A 26,179-nucleotide genomic window follows, 5' to 3' on the forward strand; every position below is an offset into this window, starting at 1 on the left:
AGTCAAAAGTTGAGCAAGCCACAGATTTTTGGTCGCACCAATTGATTGTGACAGTGAATGAGATTCGTAAAGCTGAGAAACCGACAGTGACGGTGAACGCTCTGTTCAGTTTCCTCAACATGGAGATACGATACGACCTCAATCAAATGTGTGTAATGTAAACTACGGTATGAATGAGGGCACTGACGTCATTTTTACGTCAAAATCGTAGTACGTCCGTCGCTCAGAAGTGAAAGAAAGAGAACCAACCAAAAAAGATACGACGACCACGAAATGATGGTATAGGGTTGCGCGTGTTCACTGAAACGCTGGACTGGTCGGCTACGGCGACTACCGTCCCACGCCCGCAAGGAGCGGGATCGCCTCCCAATTTCCAAAGAATCTACTAGAAAACTATCGGTAGAATAGGAGGAAATAACACAGGAAATCCGCTTTAGTATCCTCAAGCTTACGCGAGAATTTGAATCGCGGCACAGTTATTTGCATACGAATAGGTAAGAGGGGACCTCAACTCACATCGAAACACTAGAAGTGCTGCAATATCAGTGATATCGACCTCTCAGGACAACGCTTACGCCTCGACTTCGTTGTCGTCGGTAGGGGTGTCGGAATCGCTCTTCTTTCCGTCATCCGCCATCTCATCCTCGGGAAGACCGGTGTGCTCAACCAAGAGACGGACTTTTTCCTTCAGAAACTCCATGTCGGATGGAAGGTCACGCATGACAATACGCTTTTTCTCGCGTTCCCCCATGCAATCAGCACACTTCTGTTTGCCTTCTTTAAAGCGGAACCAGTAAAAAGCGTACAGGATACCGAGGGCCAAAAGGATAGTAAGGAAAGTTCCAAGGACGGTAAATCCCTTGCTACCGTCTTCAAAAAGCGAAGAGAGGCCGAGAAGAAGGAGAGGAATCAAGAAGAACGCAACGGCAATGTATACGAAAGGGAATCCACGCCAAACGCGAGTGAGTCTTCCGAGACGGCGAGCGGCAGAAAGAGGAATTTGACGCATGAATGGTACCGGGTAAAACAACAAGGTACCCGTCAAATTGAAAAACAAATGCGCCAGGGCGACCTGAAGCGCCCCGGTGCCCTCAGTAACAAGAGCTGCCATGAGGGCAGTCATAGTAGTACCGATGTTAGCTCCGAGCGTCAATGGGTACATTTGTTCGAGACGGAGGGCACCCATACCAACCAAAGGAGTCAACGCAGAAGTAGTAATGGAAGAAGACTGGACAATCATGGTGATGCCGGCACCAATCACAATCGCCAAGTACCCGTTGATAGCGGTGGCTTTGTAGACGATACGAGTAGACATACCGAGAAGCATCTTCTGAAGCACAGTAACAAGACCAGCCAGACAGGTGAAAAGAATAACGATGGCAATAAAGAACACCACGCCACCGGAGACCTTGTCGTCTTTGGCCGTAGCATCAGACTGGAAGAAAGCTGGACAATCACCAGAGTCCTTGTCACATCCAATGAGACCAAACTTCTTGCCGCATCCACTGTATGTTTCCTCGGTACAGTTCATGGGATAGAATCCACCACCGACGTCACAGTTTCCTTCGCCTTGCGCGACAGCCGTAATAATCTTCTTGTTCGAAATAATGATCTTGTTTCCGATGGGGTTGACAAGTGTCTTGATGGGACCATCCCAAGTTTCGCCGTCGGACGTGCTTGCATTTTTGACCATGGCCTTGGTTAAATAGTAAAGGTAACCGGTGGCGACTTCCACAGGTAAAAGGACAGCAACATTCATAAAATTGAACATATCGTGAACAGTTGCTCCGGCAAAGGCGCGTTCCAACTGATCGCCGTCGCCCATCTGACCTATGGCTACAATCGTGTTTGTGACAGAGGTCCCAATATTGGCTCCCATGATCATATAGATTCCCTGGCGGACTGAAATGGCTGATCCAACCAACGAAACGATGATCGAAGTGGTTGTGGATGAAGATTGGAGAAGGACGGTTGCAAGAATACCGATCATCAATCCCGCAACAGGATTGGTATCATCTCCAAAGAGCTCACCAGCCGTGCAACCAGACATGACCTTGGCTCCAGAGCCGAGCAACTCAAGACCAACGAGGAAGAAGTAAAGGAAGAAACAAACAAGAAAAATACCAAAAGCAATCATACCCCACTCGTTGCGACTGTGGCAGCAGCAGGTTTGGAAAACTTCGTTCCAGGTGGCGTCGCCGATCTCCTCGGCAACATCGAAGTCCGTGTCACCAAAATGAATGGATCCTGTAGGGCGCTCTTTGCGAGACTTAGCCTCCTGGGCGACCTTGTCTTCTACATCGATGTTTTCTACGTCGCGGTCGTCGGACTACGCAATAAATATCATGTGAGTTTAAAGACATTAGAAAGTATTCGACATGAGTACTTATCCTCAGCATTCAACAATGAAGCGTGGCTTGTTTATTCACACTCAATATGAAGACGGCAACTTACCATGGTTCGGAAAAGTCTACCAGGTTGATCCAAAAATACCTGAGCGAAACGAAGACACTGAAACGGTTCGCTTCAAGAAGAATAAATTTATGAAAAGACAATGCGATACGATGGATGTCTGGTTGTCAGCTTGCTGGAAGCGCAATATTTGCATCATCATGACAGTAGTAGGAGTTCAACACACCTCTACAGAATGAGACGAAGTCTGAGCTTAGACGCGAGCTTTTTTGGATCTCGGAGATTCGCGGGATAAACTGACATAGAGATAGAGTAGCCAGCTGCTCGAGATTGGAAGATCATGAATGTAGAGAGCAGCTAGTTAGTGAATCGGTGGAAGCGAACCCATCCAAATTCGAGCGGTCTTGATCCTCAAAATCTTGGCCATGGACCTCTTGACCTCGGAACCTGGTAGCGTTAGTCTTTCGTCAAATCATAACCATCCACTTTTGCGGGGCGGACAATCTGACAAATTAAATTGCACTTTTTCTGTGAAGTTACGAAAGGTACTCGCGTTTTATTTTGTGGCGGGGACCTCTCCTTTCGATGGCTCAAGGCGAGTGTGACATTTTAGACAATATGTGAGGGGGGAGCAGGTGAAGTGCAGAATAAAAAATCTGCAAAATGGGTCACAGTCAGTCCTGGTTCACGTGTGTTGCGCAATTGAAAAGCTAGAAATACGAGGGTCTCTTGACTGTGAGTGGAATTTTGCTTTTAGCTCTCCTGCTTTCAATCCCGTCCAAAAATACTTAAAAAAATTTATGTTTATACGGTCTTTGTCGTGAGTTTTGAATCCTAATATACATTTAGACTTGTTTAAAAAGATCAAAACCGGCTAGCAACCACCAACTTGTGTCTTAATAATTAATCCACCAATAGTACAGGTTTAGAGTTCACAATGCTTCCGAAGTGGCGACGGACCTTGACGCAGGATGCCGTCCTATTATACTCCGCCCCGTAATATCGAAACGCTCACTGTCGGTACCAGCAAGCCACATCGCCGTCTTTCTATTGTGGAGCATTTCCTTTCCGATGAAATTGCTGTGAACCATCACTGACAATTAACAGTAAGACAAGGTAAAAGATTTAAAGTTTATAGGGCTACAATAAAGTTGACCCTATGTTTTCGTCGTGGTATAAAGAGAAAATCCAGTATTTGGGATGAGCAGGGGTGAAAAATGCACTATTTGGGAAAAATACACTGATTCTGAGTAGTTTTTTATTATTGATATGGCATGGTCTGACTAATTACCCAGTCAGCGAATCTCGTCGTCTTTTTTGCTTTGTCCGGATCACGAAATGTCGCTAGCTAGAGTTAAAGTTAATGTAAATGTAAAGGAACTGTCTGTCTTTACTTTCGTCATCGAAGATGTTCCTCGGCTGATCCGTCGTACGGATTGTCGTTTTTCGCTCGCGCCGTCTGCCGCCCTTCATCGAAACATTCGTGACATCGATTGGTCGCCCTGTCGATATCAATCTCATGAGCCATAGCCAGCCTTCGTTGTTTTGTGAAAGGCACGCGGGTCTTTGGTCGATTTGAAAGATAGGGTTTCAGATAGTAATGAAGAGTACAGGGTGCGTGATACTAGTGTTGGCGAGAGTCGCGAGCGGTTTTCAACCTACAAGCACGGCTCCAACTCGTCGTCACACCACTTCTTCCCGTCCGCATTTGCCTTTCCTGCTGCCACTTTCGGCAAGCGATGCCAACGAAGCGTCACTAGACTCGTTGACGACGAACCAAATCAAAATGCTACGCAAGGAAATGAACAAGAGGGAGGCATCCAACCAATTGTCACAGGTATTTCTGAGCGCCGACGAAAGTTTTGGACCGTTTTCTCTGGAGACCGTCCAGTCCATCGTTGCCGAACTCACGGAGCAAGAACTTGTGGAGGTACGGGGTATTAGTCGGGATAGGAAACGTGCAGTAAAGACCACCTCAGAGAGGTTGGCTTTAGAGTTGGGCATGGAAAGTGGCAAAAACGTCTCGATCGTACAGATTAAAGGACATGCTGCAACACTATATCGCCCGAGCGAGGACGCATCGAACGCAATTCAACTTCGTACTACGGGCAAAGGCAATCATTGGGAAAAGAAAGCAAAAGCTCCCAGAAACGACCGTGGACATATTATAGTAGACTAGATTACCAAGGTAGCCCCTTTTTTAACTGTAAACAAAATTCTCGGTATTATATCTGCTTTACATTAACGGAGTGCCCAGAACAAACAATCGGCAACAGCACTAGTTACTCCCGATAGTCTTCCACCTTCATCTTCTCACTTTCCTCATGAGTGAGAAGTAGACGAGCGTGATCTTGAAGGAAGTCGAGATTATACTTGTTTTCTTGGCATATGGCCCGGAGTTCGTCATATTTCGTTTGAACACACTTGTGCGTTGCACGGAAGGCTCGCATAAAATTGCCACGATTCCTATCCATGTGAATCCCGTGTGTACGTAGCAGTTCCAGGCACCAATGCAGATAGAACTCAATGTGCGGAGAGTCCGCCATCACTTTTGCCACATATTGCAGGACTCGTTCCAAATGTTCAGGACCGATGGATCGAACAACATGAGCAATCGAGTCAAACGGTGTCGACTCTAGCACGTTCTTTACAAGGGCAAACTCATTCAAATGAAGGGCCATACGCAGCGCCATGATGTAGTCTCCCGTGCTTAGCTTAGATTCCACCGCAGCGGGGGTGATGGTTTCGGTGAGAGAGATCGGGTCAAATATCATATCTTCGTCCAACGAGTAGACATGAAGCCCCTCTCCCGAAATAGTGGCCCATTCTCGGCCAGTAGATGAAAACGCGACTTGTAGCGTCAGTACTTCTACCCTAGAACTACGCGAGCCATCGTCACCTCGACGAGCACCCGGCAATTGCAAGGCATTGTACATCGTATCATCCCCCGAATCGGCGTGATCATCAATCGGTCCTCCGGGACCCAGATTTTTGGAGTTGAGCTGCAAGGACAGTACCAAAGGGATATGTTAGATTTGCATAACGAACATGTTCAGAGACAACGAGCAAAATCAACGCTCAGACATCCAAGGAAGTTAAAAGCTCCAAATGGGTCTAACCCGTCAGCTGCATACTGCGAATGTTTATGGGAAGTTCATCATCATAGCGTTAAAGAGCCAAGGCTGACTATGGCCGAGATCATTGAACGTACCTCGTCCAAAACTCCGTCCAAACTTCGATTAAAAGTGACTTGAAATTTTTTCAATAGCATTTGCTGCGAGACCTCGTAGATGCAGACATATTTGGAGTTGCCCCCGGCAAGGATGCAGGATCCGTCTGCTGAGTAACAAACAGATGTGAAATATCGAGAAGAAGCGTTGTTGTCGGCTGTCATTCGGTCATTAATCTTACGACCACCAGCTATGTCTCTCCGACCGTCGATTTCAAATTTTAACTTGGCACTGTCGACATCCCAAAAACTTAGAATACCGCCCATTGTACCCGTGCACACTTCTCTACTGTCCGGCCGAAAGGTCACGCATACCACATCTGCCGTGTGTTGCAAACTTTCAGTTGGAACATTCCCCTTGTAAAGATCCCAGAGTTTCACAGTACCATCCCAAGAACCGCTAACTAGAATACCGCCATTCCCTTGAAAAGACAAATCCGAGACCGGTCCCCTATGACCAGTCAATATATCGAGAAGCTTACCGGTTTGGAGATTCCAAGCATAAATATGAAAAGGATCTGTACTACCCGCAGTTACAATCTCACCGCTTGGATCTACTGCGAGACTCAAGAACTGTACGGGAGTTGGTGTGGTAAAAGTCTTGAAAGTGCGGTATCGATAGAGATCATGGGCTCGAACGGTGCCATCCAAACTGGAGGACAGAACAACGCTAGCATTGGCAAATGCGACGGCCGTTATCGGGGCTGTATGACTTTTCTCCATTGTCACATAACAAAATCCAGATGTAGCATTCCATAGCTTAAGCTTGCCATCGTCGCCTCCCGTACAAACAATTACACCATCTGGCGAGTAGGCCATGCATCGCATGCCGTACGCATGACCTCGCTGTTTCAAGACGTATGTCTCGGAACGCCATTCCCAAACGAACAATTGCTGTGAATGAGGGCAGGCTAAAGCGAGCCAGTCGCCGGTCTTGTTAAGGACACACGTTTTTACTAGTTGGTTGTTTCCAACAGAAAGGGTATGAATATTGGAAACGGAAGGCATTTCGTAAAGCCCGAAGAGACCCGAAGAAAATCCGACCGCCAGTAGCTGACCACGTTCACAGTATGTGACAGAGCTAACATCTGCACCATCTTGGTGGAAATAATGTCTCGACTTGACAGACCAAAAAGACTGTACTAAATCATGAGCCTGAGACTTCCCAGTACGTTCCGACGCCCGCCTAGGAAATGCGCCTGTGAAAAAATCGACTGCATCGTCCGTTGAATCCTCCGGGGGTGTTTCTCGATTCTGGTGATCAACATCCCATTCCCCTTCCTTCAATTTGCATTCCCACGATACAAGCGTTCCGTCTTCGCTCACACTGTAACAGGTTTCCACCCGGCCGCTATGGTTCCCTATCAAGTATACGCCTACTATCGCGCGTTTGTGTCCAGAGAGTGTCACGGGTTCGAAATTTCGCGTTGTGTGCAAGCTCCAAATTCGAACGGAGCAGTCCCTGCTACCAGCTGCTATCACGGAGCAATCTGAGGACCAGCTCAGGCACATAACGTCATCGGCCTGTCCAGTGTATGTGCGGTGCAGTACAAGGGGGGCAAACTCTTTTTGAAGTTGCGACGGTGCGCACCAAACTTGAATCTGTTTGCCGTGTGTAACTGCGATATAGTTTCCATCTGGGCTGAACAGAACTTGCCTTACCTTACGTTTGAACTGAAATCGGTGGAGAACAATCCCTCTTCGAAAGTTGACAATGAGTGCGTAGTTCTTGACATCAACGACGATCAAAATAGCATCGTCGGGTGAAAGGGCGAGACAGCGAACATTCGATCGGGATTCGACAGGCAATGTACGGACTGTGTGTGTCCTCAAATCCAAAACTTGGATGCGGTTGGAAACAGAGGATATAAGGAGGTCACCACTGGAATCGTAGACAACGTTGGATCCACTCCATCGTGTCCCTCCAGTAGTTTCGTTAGTCAAAGGATGGCCGTAGTATGCGCCACAGAGACGTTTCAGTTTGTAGTTAAATTTCATGCCGAAAAGTAATGCTCAAGGCATTTCATCAGCAAGATCATCGTCCAGTTGAGGAAATGAGACTGCTCAAAGCAAAGGAATGGCAAACGAAGGCTGTACGATTTTTCTTGGACGTCGCAGTTAGATGCATAACCTATTATGGGCAGGCTCATACCTCATACCGCGTTTTTCAAAGGATCTCAGTCTGACGCCGGTCAGACAATGGCAATTAGATGAAGAGAAAGGCACCCGCCTTCCTTTCATATTTTGAGCACACCCAATCCACACTACTTGTTGTCCGAAAGAAAGCAAAAGGCATTTTAATGCACACATCATGATTTTTTAGCGACGCTACTAGTTCGAGGTTTGGCTTAACATTTTGGCTGTACTTAAAACTCACAATATGTTCTTGCCTAGCAAGTGAGTTAGTTCTAAAAGAGGGCTTCGTACAAAACAAAGGTCATAGACATAAGAAGTCGGACAGTTTCCCCGCCGTATGCGTTGCGTCCTTTGATGTAAACTATTGTTCACGATAATCACGACATCTTCGGCGCCTTCATCCCAATTCCCCCGTCAAGATAGCATCATATTTTTGAACTCCTCAAAGGAGATTTCTCCATCACCATCAACGTCTACAATTTCCATGATTGCATCAATTTCATCGTCGGTCAAAGTCTGGGCTAGCTTCTTCATCAGCATGCGAACTTCGTTGCGGTCAATGAACCCACTACCATCGGCATCAAACATATTGAAGGCCTCTCTAAGATCCTCTTCTGGATCTTGATTACGCTCGTCCATTCTTAGTCGCATCATAGAGATAAATTCTTCGAAATCTATTGCTCCATCTCCGTTCAAATCAACAGCCTTGACAATATCTTCAAGCTCTTCGTCGTTCGGCTGTTCGCCAAGCTTAGTCATAACATGCCGCAGCTCGTGACTTTCAATTGTTCCTTTTTTAAATTAGCAACAAAGCGAAACAAAAGAAAGAGTCAAGTAAGAGAAAATCGTCGTAGAAAAACCTATGTCAAGATCGAGGGAGGTATCACTCACCTCCGCCATCCATATCGAACATGTCAAAAGCCTCCTTGAATTCTGCAATCTCTTCTTTCGTGAGCTCTCGCGTCAACATGGCCATCGTGCTTTACTTAGATCGCCTAAAGAACATTCACTTTCTAGAGTCAAAGGAATGTTGTGATGGCTCTAACAAGCTGGAACTATCAACAAGTCAAGCTTCCCAAAACCTTGGCATTTACTCCAAATTCTCTCAGTCAATTGAAACCCCTCCAGTGTATGTGTCTGGCATTTGGCTGTCATTACAGGTTCATTTTTCAAGGGAACAGCAGCAAGTTTGGTACATGTGCTTCTGTCAGATTCAATCGTCAGGTTGACTGAGAGTGACTGCGAATGACCCGATTCAGGAGACTATGACCTTTCTGTGAGAAAAAGAGAAAATCCACTATTTGGGATGAGCAGGGGTAAAATTTACACTATTTACAGTTAGGAAAATTAATTTGTTTCTAAGTATCATGCGGTCATAAGGCTTTTCATAGGGTGTAATTTTCACCCCTGCTCATCTTAAATAGTGGATTTTCTTTAAGAAAGAAAAGCTGGAAACTTTACTGGTACCCAGGTTCTTTTAGATTATTATATGACTTTATGCTACGGAAAAAAAAGCAAAAAATCGGTTGAAAAGCTGCCCTATATATTGCTCCGGGAAACGACCTCGGGATCGTTGGGAATAATGTTACTCCACACCATTCTTCCTCGCTAGGATACGAACGTATTCAAGGTGAGCAACTTCGGAAAGGAAGACCGCTCCCATCGGCCTTGGTGGTGTTTTGCCCTTAAGAAGCTTGCTGGATAGCTGTGATTCAGAGTCAAGCACTCTTATCCACTTTGTCACAATTGAAATGTGCGCCTCGTTCCTGTGATCAGACGGAAATACATAGGAATAGCCTGGATTTCTTAGGCTCAAAAGACCAAAAACGGTAATTTTGCTCCTCAGAATGCTTGAGAAGAACACATGCCTTCATGTAAGTTCACGTTTAATATTTCATAGGTAGGGTGTGGGTTAACATGCCCTCTTCTCCTGGTGCTAATTACTGCTCTAGCTAGTAGGTAGAGCGGAATACGAAGATATCCAGCGTTGTTTCATAGCTTACAGTCCCATATTCTAACAGATTTGCATGCTTTCTTGGCTGGACTTAAAATGTATTGGACGAATTTCAGAATAATGCGCCGGCATTTTACTGTTAGTCACCGAGGCTTTCCTTCCGGCTTTATATCAAACACTGTCTGTAGTTTGCGTTGTGATTTGGACAACGAAATCTTTTCGACTTGACCTGACTGACTGCAAAGTAACTTTGGCGAACTGACTATTTCTAGCTAGTGTCAACATCAGCTATCAGAAAGAGATGTTGATATGGTTTGGATATTTTTTCCTTTAGACACCCGCGCCTTTCTTGATTCTTCCCCAAACTAACAGTAAAAACGGAAAGGCACCAAGCGATTCTCAAAGTCTCCAACCAGAAATTCGCTCATGCTCTTCTCGTCGCAGCGTGTAGACTGGCCATGAGAGCCCACACATGAGTACTGTCAAGCCAAAATATGAGTTATCGCTATTTTTTGCCAACAAGGCCTAAAATTTGGCAAGATTAACCTACGGCGCCGGCCAAAAGTTTAACGTACTTGCAACCAAAAAGTCGCTGAGCTGTTTTGGAGTCAGCCCCTTGAAGTTGCTATCGGATTCCGTCGCTAACAACTCCAAATGATTCCGCATGTCCCTTTTTTTGGAACGCCTAGTATGCCGGGAGATACCATGGGACGTGGTTGTCTGTCTGTAACAATCCGTTTCATGAGCATAGTTGACTTCATTTTCGTACAGAGCAATGCATCTCAGCGTTGGCAGATAGTCTAGGACAAGTGCTGAGTCCTGTATGCCGTCAACCATAGCGCCGGTCAGATTCCGTGAGAAAAGAAATCTACCAGCATTTTTTGTAAAAACAGTTTTCACAAGACGATCGATTGTCAAATCAAAATACGCTTTCCGTTTTCGCTCATAGAGACACTGATGGCTTTCTTTGTCTTTGAACAACTGGGTTCTCATTCGAGTCCTGAGGAGACTCGGAAGGGCAAGAAAGGATGCTTGTGTTTGGTCAAATAAAACAATGTTCTCCTGTTCCGAGATGAAAACATCCACGCCGGTACCTGCAGCGCTGTGTTCGTCTTCGTGATGAGCTGAGAAACCAGTAAGCAAACCAACTCCTTCCTCTGAGCATAGAGAATAATGTAAGAGTCGTCGCTTTTCGACCCGCGACGGCAGGATCACGTAGCTCTCGCTACCTCCAAAAAAGTACGCATCTTCCTTCCAACCTAGTGAAAAGAGTCGGTCTTCGGGTGGCCTGAAAAAAATTCCGAATGAGATTTATGGACAATGGAGCAACAATCGGTCGATATTCTACGTACGGCTTGCTTTTTTCGTTGTTGTACTTTGGGAATGCTTCGGTTAGGTCAAAACCAAAGCCACGAACTGCACCAGACAAAAAGGGAGTGCTCAAGCTTCCAAGGTCCTCCAACAGTCTTGAATCACTATTAATTTCTGCATCAAACGAGGCTTCTTCCATTTCTAACGCCGGTAAAACAGGTCTGTAATTTTCAACTGCTCTCGACAACTCGTATTTCAAATTCCAAGCGTCTAGGCCCTCTTTCAAAAGCCTTGCCGGAAGCTTTGACTCCTCAAAGACTCTAGGTAATGTATTCGGAAGCATCAAGCAATCCAAGCTCGAAGGTACATTCTCGATGGATGTAATATTATGTTGCTCGTCTTCCAGGCCGCCCCCTTCGTCTTCATTTTGCTCTGTTTTCATTGGAGTTGGTAAACAATATTCAAGATTGCAAATTGTATGCAGAGAAGATATTGTCCCCAATGTGAGTTCATCGACAATGAGGTGGCCGAAAGTGGTTGATATACAGCCAAGTTCAGCAAGACTATAGACTACAACCGGAGCATAGCGACTTTCAAGACTCCGGTTGTTGCAGCCTTCCACCATTCCGCAAGAGCCTACACATAGTGGTAGACGACATGGTGGGACAACCGATAGGATAGTAGAATCGTTCATAATTCGCGAGGAAAAGCACACCTGGTCGCCAACTTTCACGCCAACTGGAAAGCCTCCATTGCCCAACGAAGGAGACGCAACAAGAGATAAAAAGTTTTTGCCTGTCACAGTTACGAATGAAAAAGTATCAGAAGGAACACAACTAGGTTGAATAGCATCGATTTTGGGGCTGCGCGAAGAAAGGGACGCAAATGAGGTTTCCTCTGGCTCGATAGAGATGGCAGTAGCCGCCTCGAGAAAGGAGGAAGCATCTGAGGAGGCAAATAGCTGCAGTTCTAGACACATACGTCGCATATCTGATCGACAGAGCTCAGCAAGCTCTAAAAGCATCTTCTCCAAGCTGCTGTCCGACGTATTGCGGCACAGCGAGAAACGTTCATTTTCGAGAATTCGGCGTAGTTTGGACATGCATTCCCGAGGATGGGGCATATCTACGACAATATGATGGAAGCGAAACGAAGGAGAATTGAGACAATCCGGAAATCGATTGGAAGTCAGAATGATAGGGCACTTGCTCCGTTTTTGTAAATCACATAAAGCTGACCAAAATCCATTGTCACCTTGAGCCTCGAACAGCAAGTCGACCTCGTCTATAAGAATTACCGTCAGGGTAGATCCCCTCATCATGGAGTTGACAGACTTGTCATTGCAATCGGTATTTGGCCCCTTTTTCGCAGTGGCAAAGACATTGGCTTGGTGTGTGTGCAGCAAGTCCATGGTGGAGTGGCTTTGTGTTGCCTCTTCAATGGTTTTGCGTAAGGCAGACGCTCCTCTCCTTTCGGTTGTGTTAATCTCCAAAATGGGACAGCCGTGTTGCTGAGCAACAGCATGTACCAAGCTCGTTTTACCGCTTCCAACTGGTCCCGTTATCAAACACAAACTCGGTAAGGACGGTCCTTCTTCATCTGAATCCTCCCAAAGATCGCGGTCGTCCTTGTAAACAACTTTGTTGGCACGAGATACATTCTTTTGGAAACGACGCTGGTTTTCGGCGCGACATTCGTGAGCTTTTTGGCGTTCCAGTTTCCACTCCTGGACGAACTTCGCCAGATCCAGAGCAGCATTTTCAATACTGGCGCCACACAAATCTTCCGGTAACCTTCGAATACCGTACCTGTCGCTCCATAGAGATGTGTCCGTGTTGCTGGCAGGCTCAAGGGGTGGGACGAGATGTGCTTGTAAAGTAAGCTTAATTGGATCTTTTGGCCTGAAGTTTCCAGCAAAAGAGTTTCCATCTACCGGTAACAGCCGAAGTTTGGCTTCATTTTCCGAATGCTTTGTCTGCACAAAATTTTCACTCATGTTTCTATCGCATCCGGCATACTGAAGCTGAGAAATTGCCGCACGTGTTTGTTTCAGCGCATCCAGCGACAACCAAGAATAAGGAGCTTTCGAATCAGAAGCAGATTGCGAGTTCTTCCTGTCCGCTGGAATCACGTGCGACGGTGTAGGAAAGCGTGCCGCGTGAGCAACTACATTCTTTTGTTGGTTACAAGGATGTCGTTCGTTTGTGTATTGCTTGGCTGTCGGATCATGGGAGGACGCGGTCGACCCGGTGGCGTCATCGGCTGCACGTTGACGTTTTAGCTGGCGTTCCCGATCCTTTAGAGTTTTGAGACGCCGCTTGGCTTGAAATTCTGCCTGACGCTGTTCCGCCATCAATATCTTCGAGTCTTCTTTAGTCTTACCAAACACCAATGGTGAAAGTCTACATTCCGTTTTGTGCTTGCAAGTCTTTTTAGCGCGAGATTTGGAAGTAGGTACGTGCGTATCATAATCCTTGACATCGTAGATCTGACCGACGGAATCCATATCCGCGTCAAGTGGTGGATGGCTACGCTTCCCGATGCCGTCATCGAGAGAGGAGGTGCGGGGGTTGGGTGTGGAATGGCGAACGGGTGTCACTTCTGTAGTCAAGCTAACGTCTTTTCTTGCTGCCCGCTCAACAACTTTGTGAGGTAACGACAAATTTGCTTTGCTGGGTTTCCTTTTCATTTTGTGGGCTGTGACGAAAGCAGGCGTAGTGCTAGCCCCGCGAGGCTTCGGTACACCGCCGAAGAAGGGGTGGCGTTTCGGGTTGGCGTGCGTGGGGGGTTCATGATTTTGATGTTCTTCCCCCTCGCGCGTTTGTTCCTCACGGCAGAGGTCTTCATGAATGCAAGCTTCTTGAAAGGATGCGAAAGAGGCGGTGTGGCAGACATCACAGCGCCAAAGTTGCTGCGTTTTTGTAGGAGGATTGCGCGGCGGAGACGGCATGATCGATGTACTACCAGCCATAGTCTGTTCCCGGCAGTCGCTGCTAGCCCAACAACGACAGGAGGACTTTCTGTCTGTACTTGTACTTGGCTATTGTTTTTAGGAGACACCACACTCCCTCTCGAATGCTGCCTAGGTCAACGATTCTTTCCGTATCGTCCCCATGGTGGCATAGAACCGACCAGCGCCGCTACGGTGCTCCATCGGTTTTCCGATTTTCGGACCGAACGCAACGGAGGGAAAGCGGCGCGCGCGTTCACAAGTCTAGCATGCGCGAAATGTCTATATTTCGCTGGCTTTCCTGCGTAGCCGTACTTATCAAGCCTTATACCAACAATTCTATATATTTATTTTTCATGATAATGATCTCTAGTTCAAATATAGAAATATCATAGAGTCCAGGACCCATCGAAGCGCCAGGCCAACTTCGCTTCGCCAAACAACCACATTTTCGGAAGAAACCACTCGCTGACACCACGAGTGTGAGTAGAGTCCAGTTCAGTTTCTATTTCGATACAACCACCCTCGTTGAGTCGCAAAGTTTGTCTACATTATTTTGCACCTCCACAGCATGGCTTTGTATATTGAGCCTAACAGATGTCACAGCGGCTCGCCACGCCAAAGGGTGGGTAACCCAACCCTCGAGAACGTGGCGGAAGAAATGCTGAACGGGCTCTTCTGCCATTACGAGCCTCCCGACCAGTCTCGGCGAGATCGAAGTGATTCGGGCCTGACCAGGTCCATCCTCCTCCCTCCTCGTGATTTCCGCCAGCAAAGTGTCCGCTCTAAAAAAGAAGTGCGTTGGTCCGACAGTATCAAAGAATCGCAAGACAACGGGTCTCCCAGAGCGATTCACTGCAACGTCGGTTCACACTGCGTCGACGCTGGCATCGAAGCCGGATGCGTCGACCCTGAACACAAGGGAGTTACCCGCGATTACTTTGCCAAGTACGACTACGATTTGCAGCAAGTCGACAGTACTGAAAGTGGCGCGCCGTTTCGTCCTTCTTGTCTCCACAAGAATGTAGTCTTTGATGACGACGGGAACCCGATTGCATCCGTTCCCGGGACCCCGATCCCTACGCTCCCCCCTCTCCCTCCGCTTCCATCCAGGAGGGAGCGATTTATTCCCGAGCTTTGTGGTATTGGTATCAATTGTGGCGAAGACGAAGAGGAATTGCGTGAGATGTGCGCTTCCAAGCCGTATCGTAGGCCTTCGCAACCGTACGACTACTCCGAAGACGATGAAGACAACTCTCTTCTTCTTGAAGAAAACAACTATGAAATTCAAGGAAGGGCAACATTCAAGACTCGCGGGCGCAAATCTCTTCCCACCCCCGCCTCCAGTCCGCCCACCGAAACCAAGTCGTCCCCAACAAAGAACAACGTAAATGGATCAACATTACACGAGGCCGACTGGGAGACTACTTCCAACGCATCCTCGTCACTGTTTCGCCGTATACTTCCTCGTTGGAAACGTAACGGCAGCAAGCATAGAGAAGCAGTTTCTGAAGAGCAGGCAGTTCTCGATCCAATTGAACGGCAGCGGGCAGAAGACAATAGAAAGGCTGAAAAGGCTTCCTTCTTGCTTAAGGATTCGAAACTAAGAGCTTCGCAAGCATCCACATGCGAAGAAAACAACGACTGGGACGACATTGTACCAGTCGCTCCACTTTTGAAAACGGAAATTTCGAGTCAGCTCCCTCATAGGCCCGCTGCGTGTCAACCCACTAGTAACGCCGCTGCCCTTTATACCGTTCCAAAATTGGAAGCAGCAAAGCGCGACCCGTCTCCTAGCCGGGGGCGAGGCCGCAGTGATAGTCTCGACAAGAAAGAGAAACCCAGACGCGGTTTTCTGAAACGACGAAAGAGATCCAAGTCGCCCTCGTTGCCCGGAAATTCTTTAGTTGTCTTGAACGCGCTTCAAGATAAAACCGACTGTGAGCGCAAAAGTGCCATTGTGGCTCACAGGCAAGGACTAAATCAAACGGGATTGCAACAGCCTCTTCCGATGGGAAAAAACCCTTATCAGCCTTCTCCAGCAAACCCATCCCGTGAAGAACTTCTTCTCAAAAGGCAACAACAGAAATCTGCATCTATTCCTCCAAATTTGATTTCGAGGGAACATGTGGACCAACAACAACCGCCAATCATACAACAGCAACGCAATGCTTTGGCGCAACCGCAGTTAATCCATGATTCTCGCTTTCATCCAGCACATCCTTTGAATCGTTCTGTTAGCGGCAGCAATGGCAACAGTCATTCTCTTCATGCAACCCACAAACAGCTTGTGGATGCAGTAGATGATCGAACAGAGCGAATGAGTTTCATTGCAGCTCACCGTCAGGGCTTCGATGAAGACATAAGGGTGGCCACTCTCGCCCAGTCCTCCCGTCACGATGTACCAGACTGTCTTGACGATCAAATGGAGAGAATGAGTTACATCACCGCTCATCGTAAGAGTTTTGGCGACGGGTCATTTCATTCTGCGAAAACGCCGTCGCAGATGACATTGATACATGAATGCCAGCCTCTTGCAGATTACCGCGGAGGTATACCATCGACCGGGCGTCATTATTCTCCCCACGATCAACGCATTTCCTTAGAGCAACCTTTCAAAGACAAACGGAAAATAACAAGGGTGGAGCAAAAAGCTCTGAAGAAGCTCGATAGGGAACAACGCAACGAAATGCGAAGCGTAGAGCGCTTGATTCGAGTACGTAATCCTACGCAGCACTTAAAGACTTTAGGGTCATCGAATCCGCAAAATTCGGCCATATTCCGAAAAGTTGATGTACCCGCTCGAAGTCCAAGCCATCAATCTTCCTACCAAGAACCACCGTTGCCTTTCCGTCCAGTTGAGAATGTGGATCAAACCAACCCCAGCCAAGATCCTCCAGTCCAGACCACTGGCTCTTTTGAAAAGTTTGAGGGAGAGAAACCTATTGAAACTACTTGGGAGGAAAGAACACGATTAGCTTGGGAGCGTCTGCGGGGAAGCTTCACCATGGAGAGCGCGACGGAAAAATCCAACGAAGAGGCCCAACTGTTACGCCCGCCTATATCGAACCAGTCGCCCTCCCAGCAAGTACGGGGCATTCTGAAGATACCGTCGCACGAGAAGCGCGTGACCTTCGGTCAAGACACAGAACACATTTTTGACAAGGCAGAAGAGAACATACCAATGCAGAGTGAAAACGGGTCTTACGTTCAAAATACCGGTAGGCTATCCACGACAATGCCACAGCCACTGGGTATGGTCGACCTTACGGATCAGCACGGTCGAGTCACCATGCCATCCATGTATCCCCAGAACCTGCCACCCATTTCATCCAGCAAGAAAACAAAAAAAGTCTTTCGCGGCGCAAGGATTTTCAGCGAACTATTTCGAAAAGGGAAGAAGCGTAGCAGCCGTAGCAAAATGACAAAGGGATCGTTCCGAGTCAACCCTATGGAAATCGTCAATTCACTCTCAACTGAAATTACCACCCCGTCTATCTCACGTTCTGGGGATGAGTATGATATGCTTGGAAATACCGCGATGGGCTACAACGTAATGCACGCCGTATAGAACGGAACGGCGTCATATGACAAAGTGGATATCACCAAAATGTTTTTGAAGATACTTACGCAGTAGATTCTCTGTAAGATGTCAACAACAATAATTATAATAAAAATAAGAAGAACATAAGATTCAAGCGACCTAAGGTACAACTTAGCTATTCTACTGGGCGGATCTATTCGAGGATACAAAACCTTTTCAATACTTCAGAAATGACAACAACTTTGGGTCGCTCTTTGTCAAGTACTCGATATGTGGTAACAATCCAGAGGGTGTTCATCACTTATTGTTGAGAAGCATCCAAGCACGCGTTGTCTCACCAATATCAAGAACAATGTCTTCCGCGGCGGTAGGGTGTCCAGAGCCTTGTGCGCTTTTGCTCATAGCGACTAGTAACTTGCGATCTTTCAGCCATATTGTGAGTTCTTGGGCAATTTCAACAGGGTCGCCATTGTAGTCCCCAAAGCCCGCGTCGAGGACGAAGTCAACGTTGCCAGCTTCTTGTCCTGGCAAGAAGCTCGTCAACATAATAGGCAAGCCAACCGATGCAGCTTCGGCAATGCTTCCTGGGCCGGCCTTAGTGACCAAGACATCAGCAGCCACCATGTATTCAGCCATGCGCGTAACAAAGCCGAGGCCTATCACATCCACTGTGGCTCTCGCGTTGACCAAATCTGGTCTGTCGTGTTGATACGCTTCAGCTCGATCTAATGATTCCTGCAACCGACGACTGCGTCGCCGACGCCAAAGAATACGTGAGAAAAATCTCCGTTTGGAGAACTTGGGACGTGCCTCTAAAACAGCATCCCAATCTCGTTGTTCCAAGCTGAGACGCAAATTTTCGTTTCGGCCACAGACGACGCAAATAGTTGCGTCCACGCCCTCCGACACTAGTGATCGATATACTTGCTCAACAATTTCTGACAATGACCCAACTCCTTCTCCACCGCCCATGAGTAGCACCATAGGTTTGTCGCCCGGCAATCCCAAATCGAGCTTCATCTTTTGTACGTAGGCCTGTCCCGATGGCGTTGTGCGATCGCCCATGGCCTTCGAGTGAACAGCAAAGTCGTGGCGAATGGGCAAACCTGTACTAACAATTTTGCAATCCTCGGTACCACCCCGTCGTTTGGTAAGGCGTCGAATACGTTCCGAGGCAATGTATATCTTGTCAGGATGCTTTTGAAACCAAGTACAGTGACCAGATCCCAAATCCGTCACGACAGTGAAGAAAGGAATGTGACGGCCTCGCTCTCGAGAGAGATGCCGGACGCTTTTCATGGGTACGTATTGCATAGCGGGGTGGACCGATACAATTACGTCCGGATTATAGGAGGCGATCCGTGCCCTAATTTTGGCTTCGCACATGAACGCACTGTGCCAATCCATTAACACTTCCCACGGTCTCGTGTTGGAAAGATGATAGAGCATTTTCCACTGCTGCGGATGTGCTGATAGGTGTTTGTATGATTCCACGAGTGTTTTGTACGGATATACCCCGTCTTCCGTCCAAACATCGAGTAGGTCATAGGTACTGCCCGGATAGTGAATGAGGAACTGTTTTGCCAATGATTCGGCCGAGGCGCGGTGGCCACCACCGGTATCGGCGGACAAAAACAATACTTTGAGCGCCCCTTGATTCTGTTGAGTCGAAAGGAAGATACGTTAGTTAGACGAGGGTAGACACAGAACGAAAATAGTCCATACAAAAGACAACAGCAGGTGGTGAGTACAGCACGAAAAGGTATCGGGGGCTTCCAACACACCTTAGGCATCTTGGCGCTCGCAACGGCCTCGTTAGTGGCTTGCAGTGGAATCGGCCGACTCGGCGTCTCGTCGGTGCAAATGTTGTTGGCAATCTCTTCTGCTCCATCGTCTGCAGGCGCCGACACAGAAGTCGAAGTTGCCGATGGTGGCCCGGAGATTTGTCGAAAGCTCGTATTGCTACCTCCTCGAGGCTGATGATGATGAGGTCCCGTATGCGCGTTTGTCAGTAAAACAAAGCCACTTCCCGTCATGGACGTCAAGGCCATAAACGTAGCCAACCATATACGTCCTCGGGACGGTGACCTTGACCACACCATGGTTCCTTTCGATCAAAGGGACTTCAACCGAGTCTGAATCCAGCCTTGAGAAAGCTTTTGTCAAAACAACCTGGTAAATAGTATCGGTAGAGTACCCTTGAAGCGTTTCAAATCAATGCCGAAGTGGGTAGACAGCTTTAAAAGCTGAGAATCGTCGTTGTTGGTAGAGCGATGTCGGAAGACACAGCAAGATTCGCGTCTCGTTCGCGTGTCGTCATGGTCGTCCATCGGTTGGACTTCGCCAAAGCGAAACACCTCGAGAGCCACAAGTCCAACCCGGAATTGAAGTTTCTTGTAACTCCGGGTGTCTAGCGTCGGTCGATGATGGTACTGTTGCGCTAGCAGTTTTGCACCCTACCTAACTAAATTAAATAATACCTCTTATGTACACAACTGTGGGACGAGACAACTTATATTTTGCTGACTACAGGTTGGGGTGGTGAGGAGCAGGTGTCTTTGTTGCTTATCAGCACTGTCGATTATCTAGACTGGATAGTATTTGTGTAGGAAAGAGCACTAGCGTTGCCACCATTTAAATGCGTTTCTCGGCCGGAAGGCCGTCCACAGCCGGACCTTTCTTCTTCATGCCCCAGCCTTTGGCTCCACCGTATTGTCCCGCCTCGACAACATCCGGAACAGGCCAAATACTTCCGGACTTTCCCATGTTGAATCCGCCCATGGGTTCCTTATCCGTCGAGAGCTGATCCGCGTAAAAGATACCACCCGAGCCGACCAGGCGTGGGTAGCCGTACTTTTTGAGCCACTCACCGCGCTGTTCTTTACCGGGGCCGTTGAGGACACCCTTCTTTGCGTTACGAGCGCCTTCAATTGCCTTCATCTTTTCGAGCTGGCGGGCTTCGTTGTTGGAAGTCGCAGTAAATCCAAGAGCTTCCCAGATGGATGCCACCTTGGGGGGTCCCAAGTATGTTTCTCCAATAATTGGGAGATTGAGCGTGATTCCAGGGAGTCCGGCGAGACGTCCGACTTCGTCGGCTTCCTTTTCGGTACGATTCATCTTGTAACGGAGACCGTCCTTGTTCAGGCGCTTTTCAATGGCGACTTCAGAAATAATTTCAACACCCTCCCATTCGTCATCGAAGGAGAACTTGCTTCCTTTCATGAATCCAAAATCTATAGAGAATAAGGAAATTAAACAACTCGTATGTGAGTACTCTCAGTTATTTCCAGAGTCAACTGAATTTGGACAAGCCCACAACTCTTGCACACTTGCCTTCCATTTTGAGGGAAGCGGATCCGACCTGACGGCGGGGGGCGGCCGAAACAGATTTTTGTCCCAGACTACGCAGAGAAGAACGGCTGGGCACCGAGTAGGCAGAAGCGCCTGATATAGCCACAGCGGCAACAATCAAATTGAAAGAAAGCTTCATGTTCATACGGTTTAGGATTTATTCGTAAAGCACAGTAGGACGGCGAACGCAAGGAAAAAGGCGTATGTACGACACGTTGTTCTCTCTCGATGCTGAGCTCACTACTAGCTAGTAGCGTATATCAAAGTTGCAGCGCCCGTATGGGATTCCTCGTCCGAGGATCGTAGCAGCGACGGGACGTCGGCTGTACCGGACGGGGCAAAACACGTCACTGTGAAAATTCGGATGGAATCGTTGCTGTACAGCATGCGTCACGGAACATGTGAGGGTTAGTAAGGCAGGGTTGCTGAAAATCTTCCTTTTGTGCACATGACTTCCCGCGTTTGAGTAGGTGGAGCCCGGGCCGTCTCAGCGTTAGGGTTGTGCTCGGAAATATTGGTATTCCACTTTGTTTCTGGGTATGGGATCTGACGTAAAGTCTGTTATTGTCTAATTTAGAGCTAGACAGTCGAGTAGTCATTAGAGAAGTTATTGGGGATACGAGAAAAGCCATAGTGTACAAACCTTTTAATGTTTAAACTCGAAGGGACAATATCCCGTCAGTTAGTGATAATGGCTATGGGTTTTGAATATTGATAAGGCACGAAACGATCACAAGATCGTCCCAAGATTGGTTGATATCACGGAGATATCAGTGCGAATAGGCCGCGACGGCTCTGACGACCGCGACGGCTCTCGCTGCCCCCGTTTCGGACTACGTCCTTGTGTAGCACGTTCCTTTTGCCGGGTTTGGGTGTAGCTTCGGAAGGCTGAACCGTCGTCCCGGTCACCCGCTACCTTTACACTAAAATCCTTGTCGCCAAAACGCAAGACGTGATCCAAAGCCACGAGCGGTGTAGGAATGTTCTTGACTTGCTGCAGATATTCAAAACGCGTTTGAATCACGCGTTCGAGAGGGTAGGAAAAATAAGCGGGGAATTTAGAAACTTCAAAACGAGGGTCCGTAACGACACTTTCCAGGTACCGCCATTTGGGTTGCAAATCTTTTTCCACTGAATATCCCAACACGGGTGGTAAACGAGAAACAAACCGTCCCACATTTGAAATGCCGACAGACCGCAAAAAGTTTACGACCGGCAGCATATCAGCCTCCACGTCCAAGGTTAGCAAGGATGGAAAGGACCGAAAGATACTAGCCAAGTTCTCAGGCGCCACTTCGAGCGATACCAGATACTCGACTACCCGTTCCATATCGTGCACTCTCATTCCTAGTAACGCCGGATATAATTGTAACACGCGGGGTAAATCATCCTCCCAAATACCAAGTTCCTCCATAAGGTAGCGTGCGGTGGGGAGAATTTCGGTTTTAGCGTCTAGCAACAGCACTGCGGGGTAGGCCGCAATGACTTTGCCCAAATCTTCCGTCCCAATTTCGTGGCGGAGCGTCCAAGCAGTGTCTGTCATGTCCTTATATACTTGATTGATACGAATCCGGCGCAACTGACTGCTGCGTCCCCACAGAGCGGACACGACGTTGGGGTCGGTACTTGTGATATCACGGATCAGGTCGTCATCCTCTTGGTCTTCTTCACTGTCTTGGTGCCGCGTTACCGGCGCCACCACGTCCAACAATTCATGGCAGCTAGGTTTCCGCAAAAGAGGACCAATCTTGTCTACTGGCATCCTAACTGCATCACTGGATAGAAACGCGACGAGCCGAAAAATTGCGTCGGGGGATCGCGAAAGCATTGTGGGTAAGGCTGCCTTGTCACGAGCCAGCGCGTTGGTGGAAAGACCGAGCTGGGAAACCAATTGCACGACGTTGGCAGCCGCCTGCGAACCCCGCATGGTAAGTAAACCAGGACTGTTGCGCAAAACCTTCCGAGCGTCATATCTGCGCAACTGAAGAGTGCCACAGAGCAGTTGGGTAAGTACACGCTCGAGAGTCTCTTCAAGCGACTCCCCGTTGCTGTTTTCTTTGCGTGTAGGTCGCATGAGAGCAATTCCAGGTGAGTGCGTTAAGACCTCCGCCACGTCCTTAACCGTGAGCCCATAAGCCAAAAAGACATCAATCGTCTCTTCAAATGAATAAGCAGTGGATCGCGCACGACCGACATTACTTCTCATAACGCAAGGATCAGGCGAGGTTTCGGAATTCCCTTCCAAGCTGTTTGCGGTCGGCAATGGAGGAGCTTTTTCTTTCGCACTATCGTGGCCGTTAGCAGACCATACTTGATCACGTTGTTTCAAAAAATCTCGGACTCTCCGTCGGGCCGTCCGTGCAAGCGCCTGAGACTGCACTCGCTGACCCGCCTGTAGCGCCAGATTGTCGCCTAAGTCACCGATAGCTTTGCTCTTCAAGACAGCTGCCACACGATTACGGTTGTACTGCCCCAACCAGGAATCCTTTGGTAGCAGCAGTGTTTCGTCTATGTCTGCCCCCCTTTCTGGAAGGAAAGTATCCCTCACCGTATTTTCTAGCGAATTTGTGGAGCTGTAACTTGCTAATGCGGTTACCACATTCCCGATCAGTGGGAATGTCTCCTCCCAGGAACCAGTCGTTGTTGCTGATCCGTTTCTATATCCCGAGTCTGATACTACATCAAATTCGGCTGTGCTGTTCCGCAGAATCCCTTCGGGATAAAACAATGTACGGCCGGATGTTTCGCTATTTTCCACGTTTGGCGTGCGCTGCCGCGGAGGCCTTTCCTGTTGCTGCAGACGACGTTCCTCGTCGAGAAAGCGCAAGAGGGTCGAATCCACCGCCGGCGGTCTCCGTAATTTTCTCCGCTTTCGGGCTTGACGCCGCTGTGCGGAAGGTGCAAAGGCGGAAGTAAATTCCACTGTGAAGGAAGAACCGAGACGAATATGCACGAACACCACAACGAATGAGCAAGAATCAGGGCAAAACCGGACATAAAAGAGGAAAAAAAGAGAGGTGAGAGAGTGACATCCCAGAGAATGTAGGCAGCTGACGTCAGCATCAATACCACTGCAAGCAACTTACCGGAATGAACTTTCCTTCGCGGTTCTTCCAGCGAGGCGGTCAGCGGATATGGTCGTGAGAGTCTTTGAGGTTCGGCAGAGAGGCTAGCGACAGCTGTCAGTATTGAAAATAGCGTGGAAGCCTGCAAAGATCGCATGATTGCGGGTCGGCAAAAAGTGTAGATCGTTGGGGGCCGAGTTGCGGTGTGCGACGCGAGGGACCGTGGATATCGACTGATGGATGAGTTTGCCGTGCCAGTAGTGACTGGCAGTCTCTGGGCGCAACTTGCAGTATTTCTGCTGCGGGGAGGCTTACGCGGTGGTGGTGGGTAGTGGTGGTAAGTATGTTTCGTTTACTTGGCGCGCATACTACTCTACTACGTTCTTTGACGGACCACACAGACGACGATCTTTGGCCCTCGCGAGTTTGCGCACGAGACGCGACACTTGGAATTCTCCTCTTCAACCTGCTCCCCACATCACACACGACCCTACGGTGACCAATTGGATCTGTCGTATGCGACACATGGCCGACCCAGTCAAAGCCGAACCAAGAATGCCTGCACTCTATCGAAAAACATTTGCTAGCCGTATGTATTCATTTAAATTAGGTTCATTTATACATTAAGCCAAGGATGCGCGTTCTCTAAAAGAAACTTCAATACGAACCCCCTTAACTACAAAATCTCTGGTCGAACAGTGAGATTATTAGATATAACTACCGTTGGTATATGAAATATGTTTGTGTGTATATCCATGTTTCATCAAATGTAGCGGTAGGCATGCTAGATTGGGGCTTGACGACCTGTCGGTGAGTTGCTTTCCTGAGATCTTCTCTGGAACTTTGAAGGGAGGGCAACTCTGACTGACTACGAGCTAGGTGGTAGCTTTCCCGTCGAGACACGATAGAGGTTCGCCGTACGTTTACATTCAAGAGTTTCTGTTATATTTTGTTCGCGAACAGCTTCTTAGCGGTAGTGCCAGTACCACGTTGGGGATGTCCGTTTCCTTGCAAAGCCTAGACGAAAGCTGCCACAAGAGCAACAGTCCCAGTGGTCAACATATGCATAATCCAGCTCGCAATAGATGTACTGTAGGCACCTGAAGATGACGCCTGGTCGAGGTTACGCAGACTCACCGTTGTCTGAAAACCTCTCTTGATAAAATATTCCTCCAGATCTCGGCTCGTTTCGACACGTGCTCCGAGAGTTCGTCGAGAATTACCAATCCCTAAGACAACGCTTCCCGTTATATCAATCGACAAATTGTCCCCCGTCGCGAATATGGCGTACACCAACACATCGTATTGAATGCACTCCTTAGCAAGACACGCACCATCACTCACGGGCGTTTCGTAGAAACCTGCAGCACCTGTCGCACCGGCGCCGTTGACAAGAATCTCTTGCTTCAAACTCCCGGAGCTTAGAGACAGATCCTCAACAGCCAGGATTCGAGACAAGGGATAATTGTCGGCCTTGATGCATATGGGAAGAGCTATGCCGGGGCGGGGAGTTACCGAGCCGGAAAAGTCTCCACAGAGAGCAGCGGTTGCTGTGTATTGGACGGCACTGTTCGAATCCAGGTCGACGTCCACAGCATTGACAACGAAAGCCTCGGCTGAATCAATACCACCGTCAAGCGTAAGACTAAACGCAATAGCAACTTCTTTGTAGTTGACATCAATAATTGAGTCTCCAATGCTTTCGGTGAGAGTAAACTTGACGCAAAGGATTAGTTTGGCTTCCCCAATGATATCTGTATTTACGCCCCCAAAATAGAAAGGACTAGTGACTTCGTCCACTTCGCGGTCGAAAGAAAAGTCGAAAGTTGAGTTGGGCGTTCCTACCGTGGACGTCCGTTCGGATATACCTTCGCCATCAAAGACGATACCATCCTTGCTGTAGCAGGACAAGGTGTAGTCCGAGGCTGTACTGGAAGCATTTGCCACAAAGATCTCAAAACGACCTGTCGGCGCACCACTTCCTGCGCCGTTGATGAAGTTTACCGTTATATTGTTTTTGGTATTTGTCACTGAATCGAATGAAATGGCGTATTCTTCAGATTGCAAACTACGGTGGGCGTGTGAACCTTTCTCCGAGTCAAATAGACGCGTTCCACTCGCTACGATGGGCGTAAGAGCGAGTAAGGTGGCGCACCAACGAAGTATCGAGATGAAACTGGTCATGCTTGGAACTGCACTACTAGATTGTTTTTTTATGATTTGAGCT

General features: G+C 48.1%; 10 protein-coding genes across 10 annotated transcripts; 2 read left to right on the forward strand and 8 right to left on the reverse strand.

Moving 5' to 3' along the window:
* Positions 1-571: 571 nt before the first annotated feature.
* Positions 572-2,457, reverse strand: PHATR_33266 (predicted protein; the record flags this gene model as incomplete). The annotated part of the gene is made up of 2 exons (XM_002186315.1): positions 572-2,329; positions 2,455-2,457. The coding sequence occupies 2 exons, from the start codon at positions 2,455-2,457 to the stop codon at positions 572-574; spliced, it is 1,761 nt and encodes a 586-aa protein (XP_002186351.1).
* A 1,555-nt stretch (positions 2,458-4,012) lies between these two features.
* PHATR_33267 (predicted protein) lies at positions 4,013-4,591 on the forward strand (the record flags this gene model as incomplete). The annotated part of the gene is made up of 1 exon (XM_002186031.1): positions 4,013-4,591. One exon carries the CDS (start codon positions 4,013-4,015, stop codon positions 4,589-4,591), a length of 579 nt encoding a protein of 192 aa, XP_002186067.1.
* Positions 4,592-4,614: 23 nt separating this feature from the next.
* PHATR_25666 (predicted protein) lies at positions 4,615-7,682 on the reverse strand. The gene is made up of 3 exons (XM_002186316.1): positions 6,857-7,682; positions 5,624-6,778; positions 4,615-5,414 (listed from the first exon to the last, which is right to left on the reverse strand). Exons 1-3 carry the CDS (start codon positions 7,637-7,639, stop codon positions 4,695-4,697), a joined length of 2,658 nt encoding a protein of 885 aa, XP_002186352.1. The 5' UTR covers positions 7,640-7,682; the 3' UTR covers positions 4,615-4,694.
* A 509-nt stretch (positions 7,683-8,191) lies between these two features.
* CBP (calcium binding protein) lies at positions 8,192-8,690 on the reverse strand (the record flags this gene model as incomplete). The annotated part of the gene is made up of 2 exons (XM_002186317.2): positions 8,192-8,568; positions 8,669-8,690. The coding sequence occupies 2 exons, from the start codon at positions 8,688-8,690 to the stop codon at positions 8,192-8,194; spliced, it is 399 nt and encodes a 132-aa protein (XP_002186353.1).
* A 1,561-nt stretch (positions 8,691-10,251) lies between these two features.
* On the reverse strand, positions 10,252-14,013 carry PHATR_43936 (predicted protein; the record flags this gene model as incomplete). The annotated part of the gene is made up of 2 exons (XM_002186318.1): positions 10,252-11,019; positions 11,084-14,013. The coding sequence occupies 2 exons, from the start codon at positions 14,011-14,013 to the stop codon at positions 10,278-10,280; spliced, it is 3,672 nt and encodes a 1,223-aa protein (XP_002186354.1). The 3' UTR covers positions 10,252-10,277.
* A 550-nt stretch (positions 14,014-14,563) lies between these two features.
* PHATR_43937 (predicted protein) lies at positions 14,564-17,563 on the forward strand (the record flags this gene model as incomplete). The annotated part of the gene is made up of 1 exon (XM_002186032.1): positions 14,564-17,563. The coding sequence occupies one exon, from the start codon at positions 14,564-14,566 to the stop codon at positions 17,561-17,563; it is 3,000 nt and encodes a 999-aa protein (XP_002186068.1).
* A 270-nt stretch (positions 17,564-17,833) lies between these two features.
* On the reverse strand, positions 17,834-19,754 carry PHATR_43938 (predicted protein; the record flags this gene model as incomplete). Its single annotated transcript, XM_002186319.1, has 2 exons — positions 19,321-19,754; positions 17,834-19,195 (listed from the first exon to the last, which is right to left on the reverse strand). Exons 1-2 carry the CDS (start codon positions 19,636-19,638, stop codon positions 17,834-17,836), a joined length of 1,680 nt encoding a protein of 559 aa, XP_002186355.1. The 5' UTR covers positions 19,639-19,754.
* Positions 19,755-20,025: 271 nt separating this feature from the next.
* On the reverse strand, positions 20,026-21,026 carry PHATR_43939 (predicted protein; the record flags this gene model as incomplete). The annotated part of the gene is made up of 2 exons (XM_002186320.1): positions 20,026-20,769; positions 20,864-21,026. 2 exons carry the CDS (start codon positions 21,024-21,026, stop codon positions 20,171-20,173), a joined length of 762 nt encoding a protein of 253 aa, XP_002186356.1. The 3' UTR covers positions 20,026-20,170.
* Positions 21,027-21,617: 591 nt separating this feature from the next.
* On the reverse strand, positions 21,618-24,109 carry PHATR_43940 (predicted protein; the record flags this gene model as incomplete). The annotated part of the gene is made up of 2 exons (XM_002186321.1): positions 21,618-23,809; positions 23,974-24,109. 2 exons carry the CDS (start codon positions 24,107-24,109, stop codon positions 21,618-21,620), a joined length of 2,328 nt encoding a protein of 775 aa, XP_002186357.1.
* Positions 24,110-24,877: 768 nt separating this feature from the next.
* PHATR_43941 (predicted protein) lies at positions 24,878-26,157 on the reverse strand. The gene has a single exon (XM_002186322.1). It carries the CDS (start codon positions 26,134-26,136, stop codon positions 24,970-24,972), a length of 1,167 nt encoding a protein of 388 aa, XP_002186358.1. The 5' UTR covers positions 26,137-26,157; the 3' UTR covers positions 24,878-24,969.
* Positions 26,158-26,179: the final 22 nt, after the last annotated feature.

The sequence above is a fragment of the Phaeodactylum tricornutum genome, chromosome 3 (genome assembly GCF_000150955.2).
Source record: "Phaeodactylum tricornutum CCAP 1055/1 chromosome 3, complete sequence".
Taxonomy (NCBI): Eukaryota; Bacillariophyta; class Bacillariophyceae; order Surirellales; family Neidiaceae; genus Phaeodactylum; species Phaeodactylum tricornutum.

Bases quoted from the DNA above. Each gene is read 5' to 3' on its own strand.
- PHATR_43941 (XM_002186322.1), bottom strand. From the start codon at position 26,136: ATGACCAGTTTCATCTCGATACTTCGTTGGTGCGCCACCTTACTCGCT.
- PHATR_25666 (XM_002186316.1), bottom strand. From the start codon at position 7,639: ATGAAATTTAACTACAAACTGAAACGTCTCTGTGGCGCATACTACGGC. The intron at 6,779-6,856 runs GTCGATTTTTTC...GATTTAGTACAG, and splicing joins AGGATTCAACGGACGATGCA to TCTTTTTGGTCTGTCAAGTC. The intron at 5,415-5,623 runs GTACGTTCAATG...CTGTCCTTGCAG, and splicing joins TGGACGGAGTTTTGGACGAG to CTCAACTCCAAAAATCTGGG.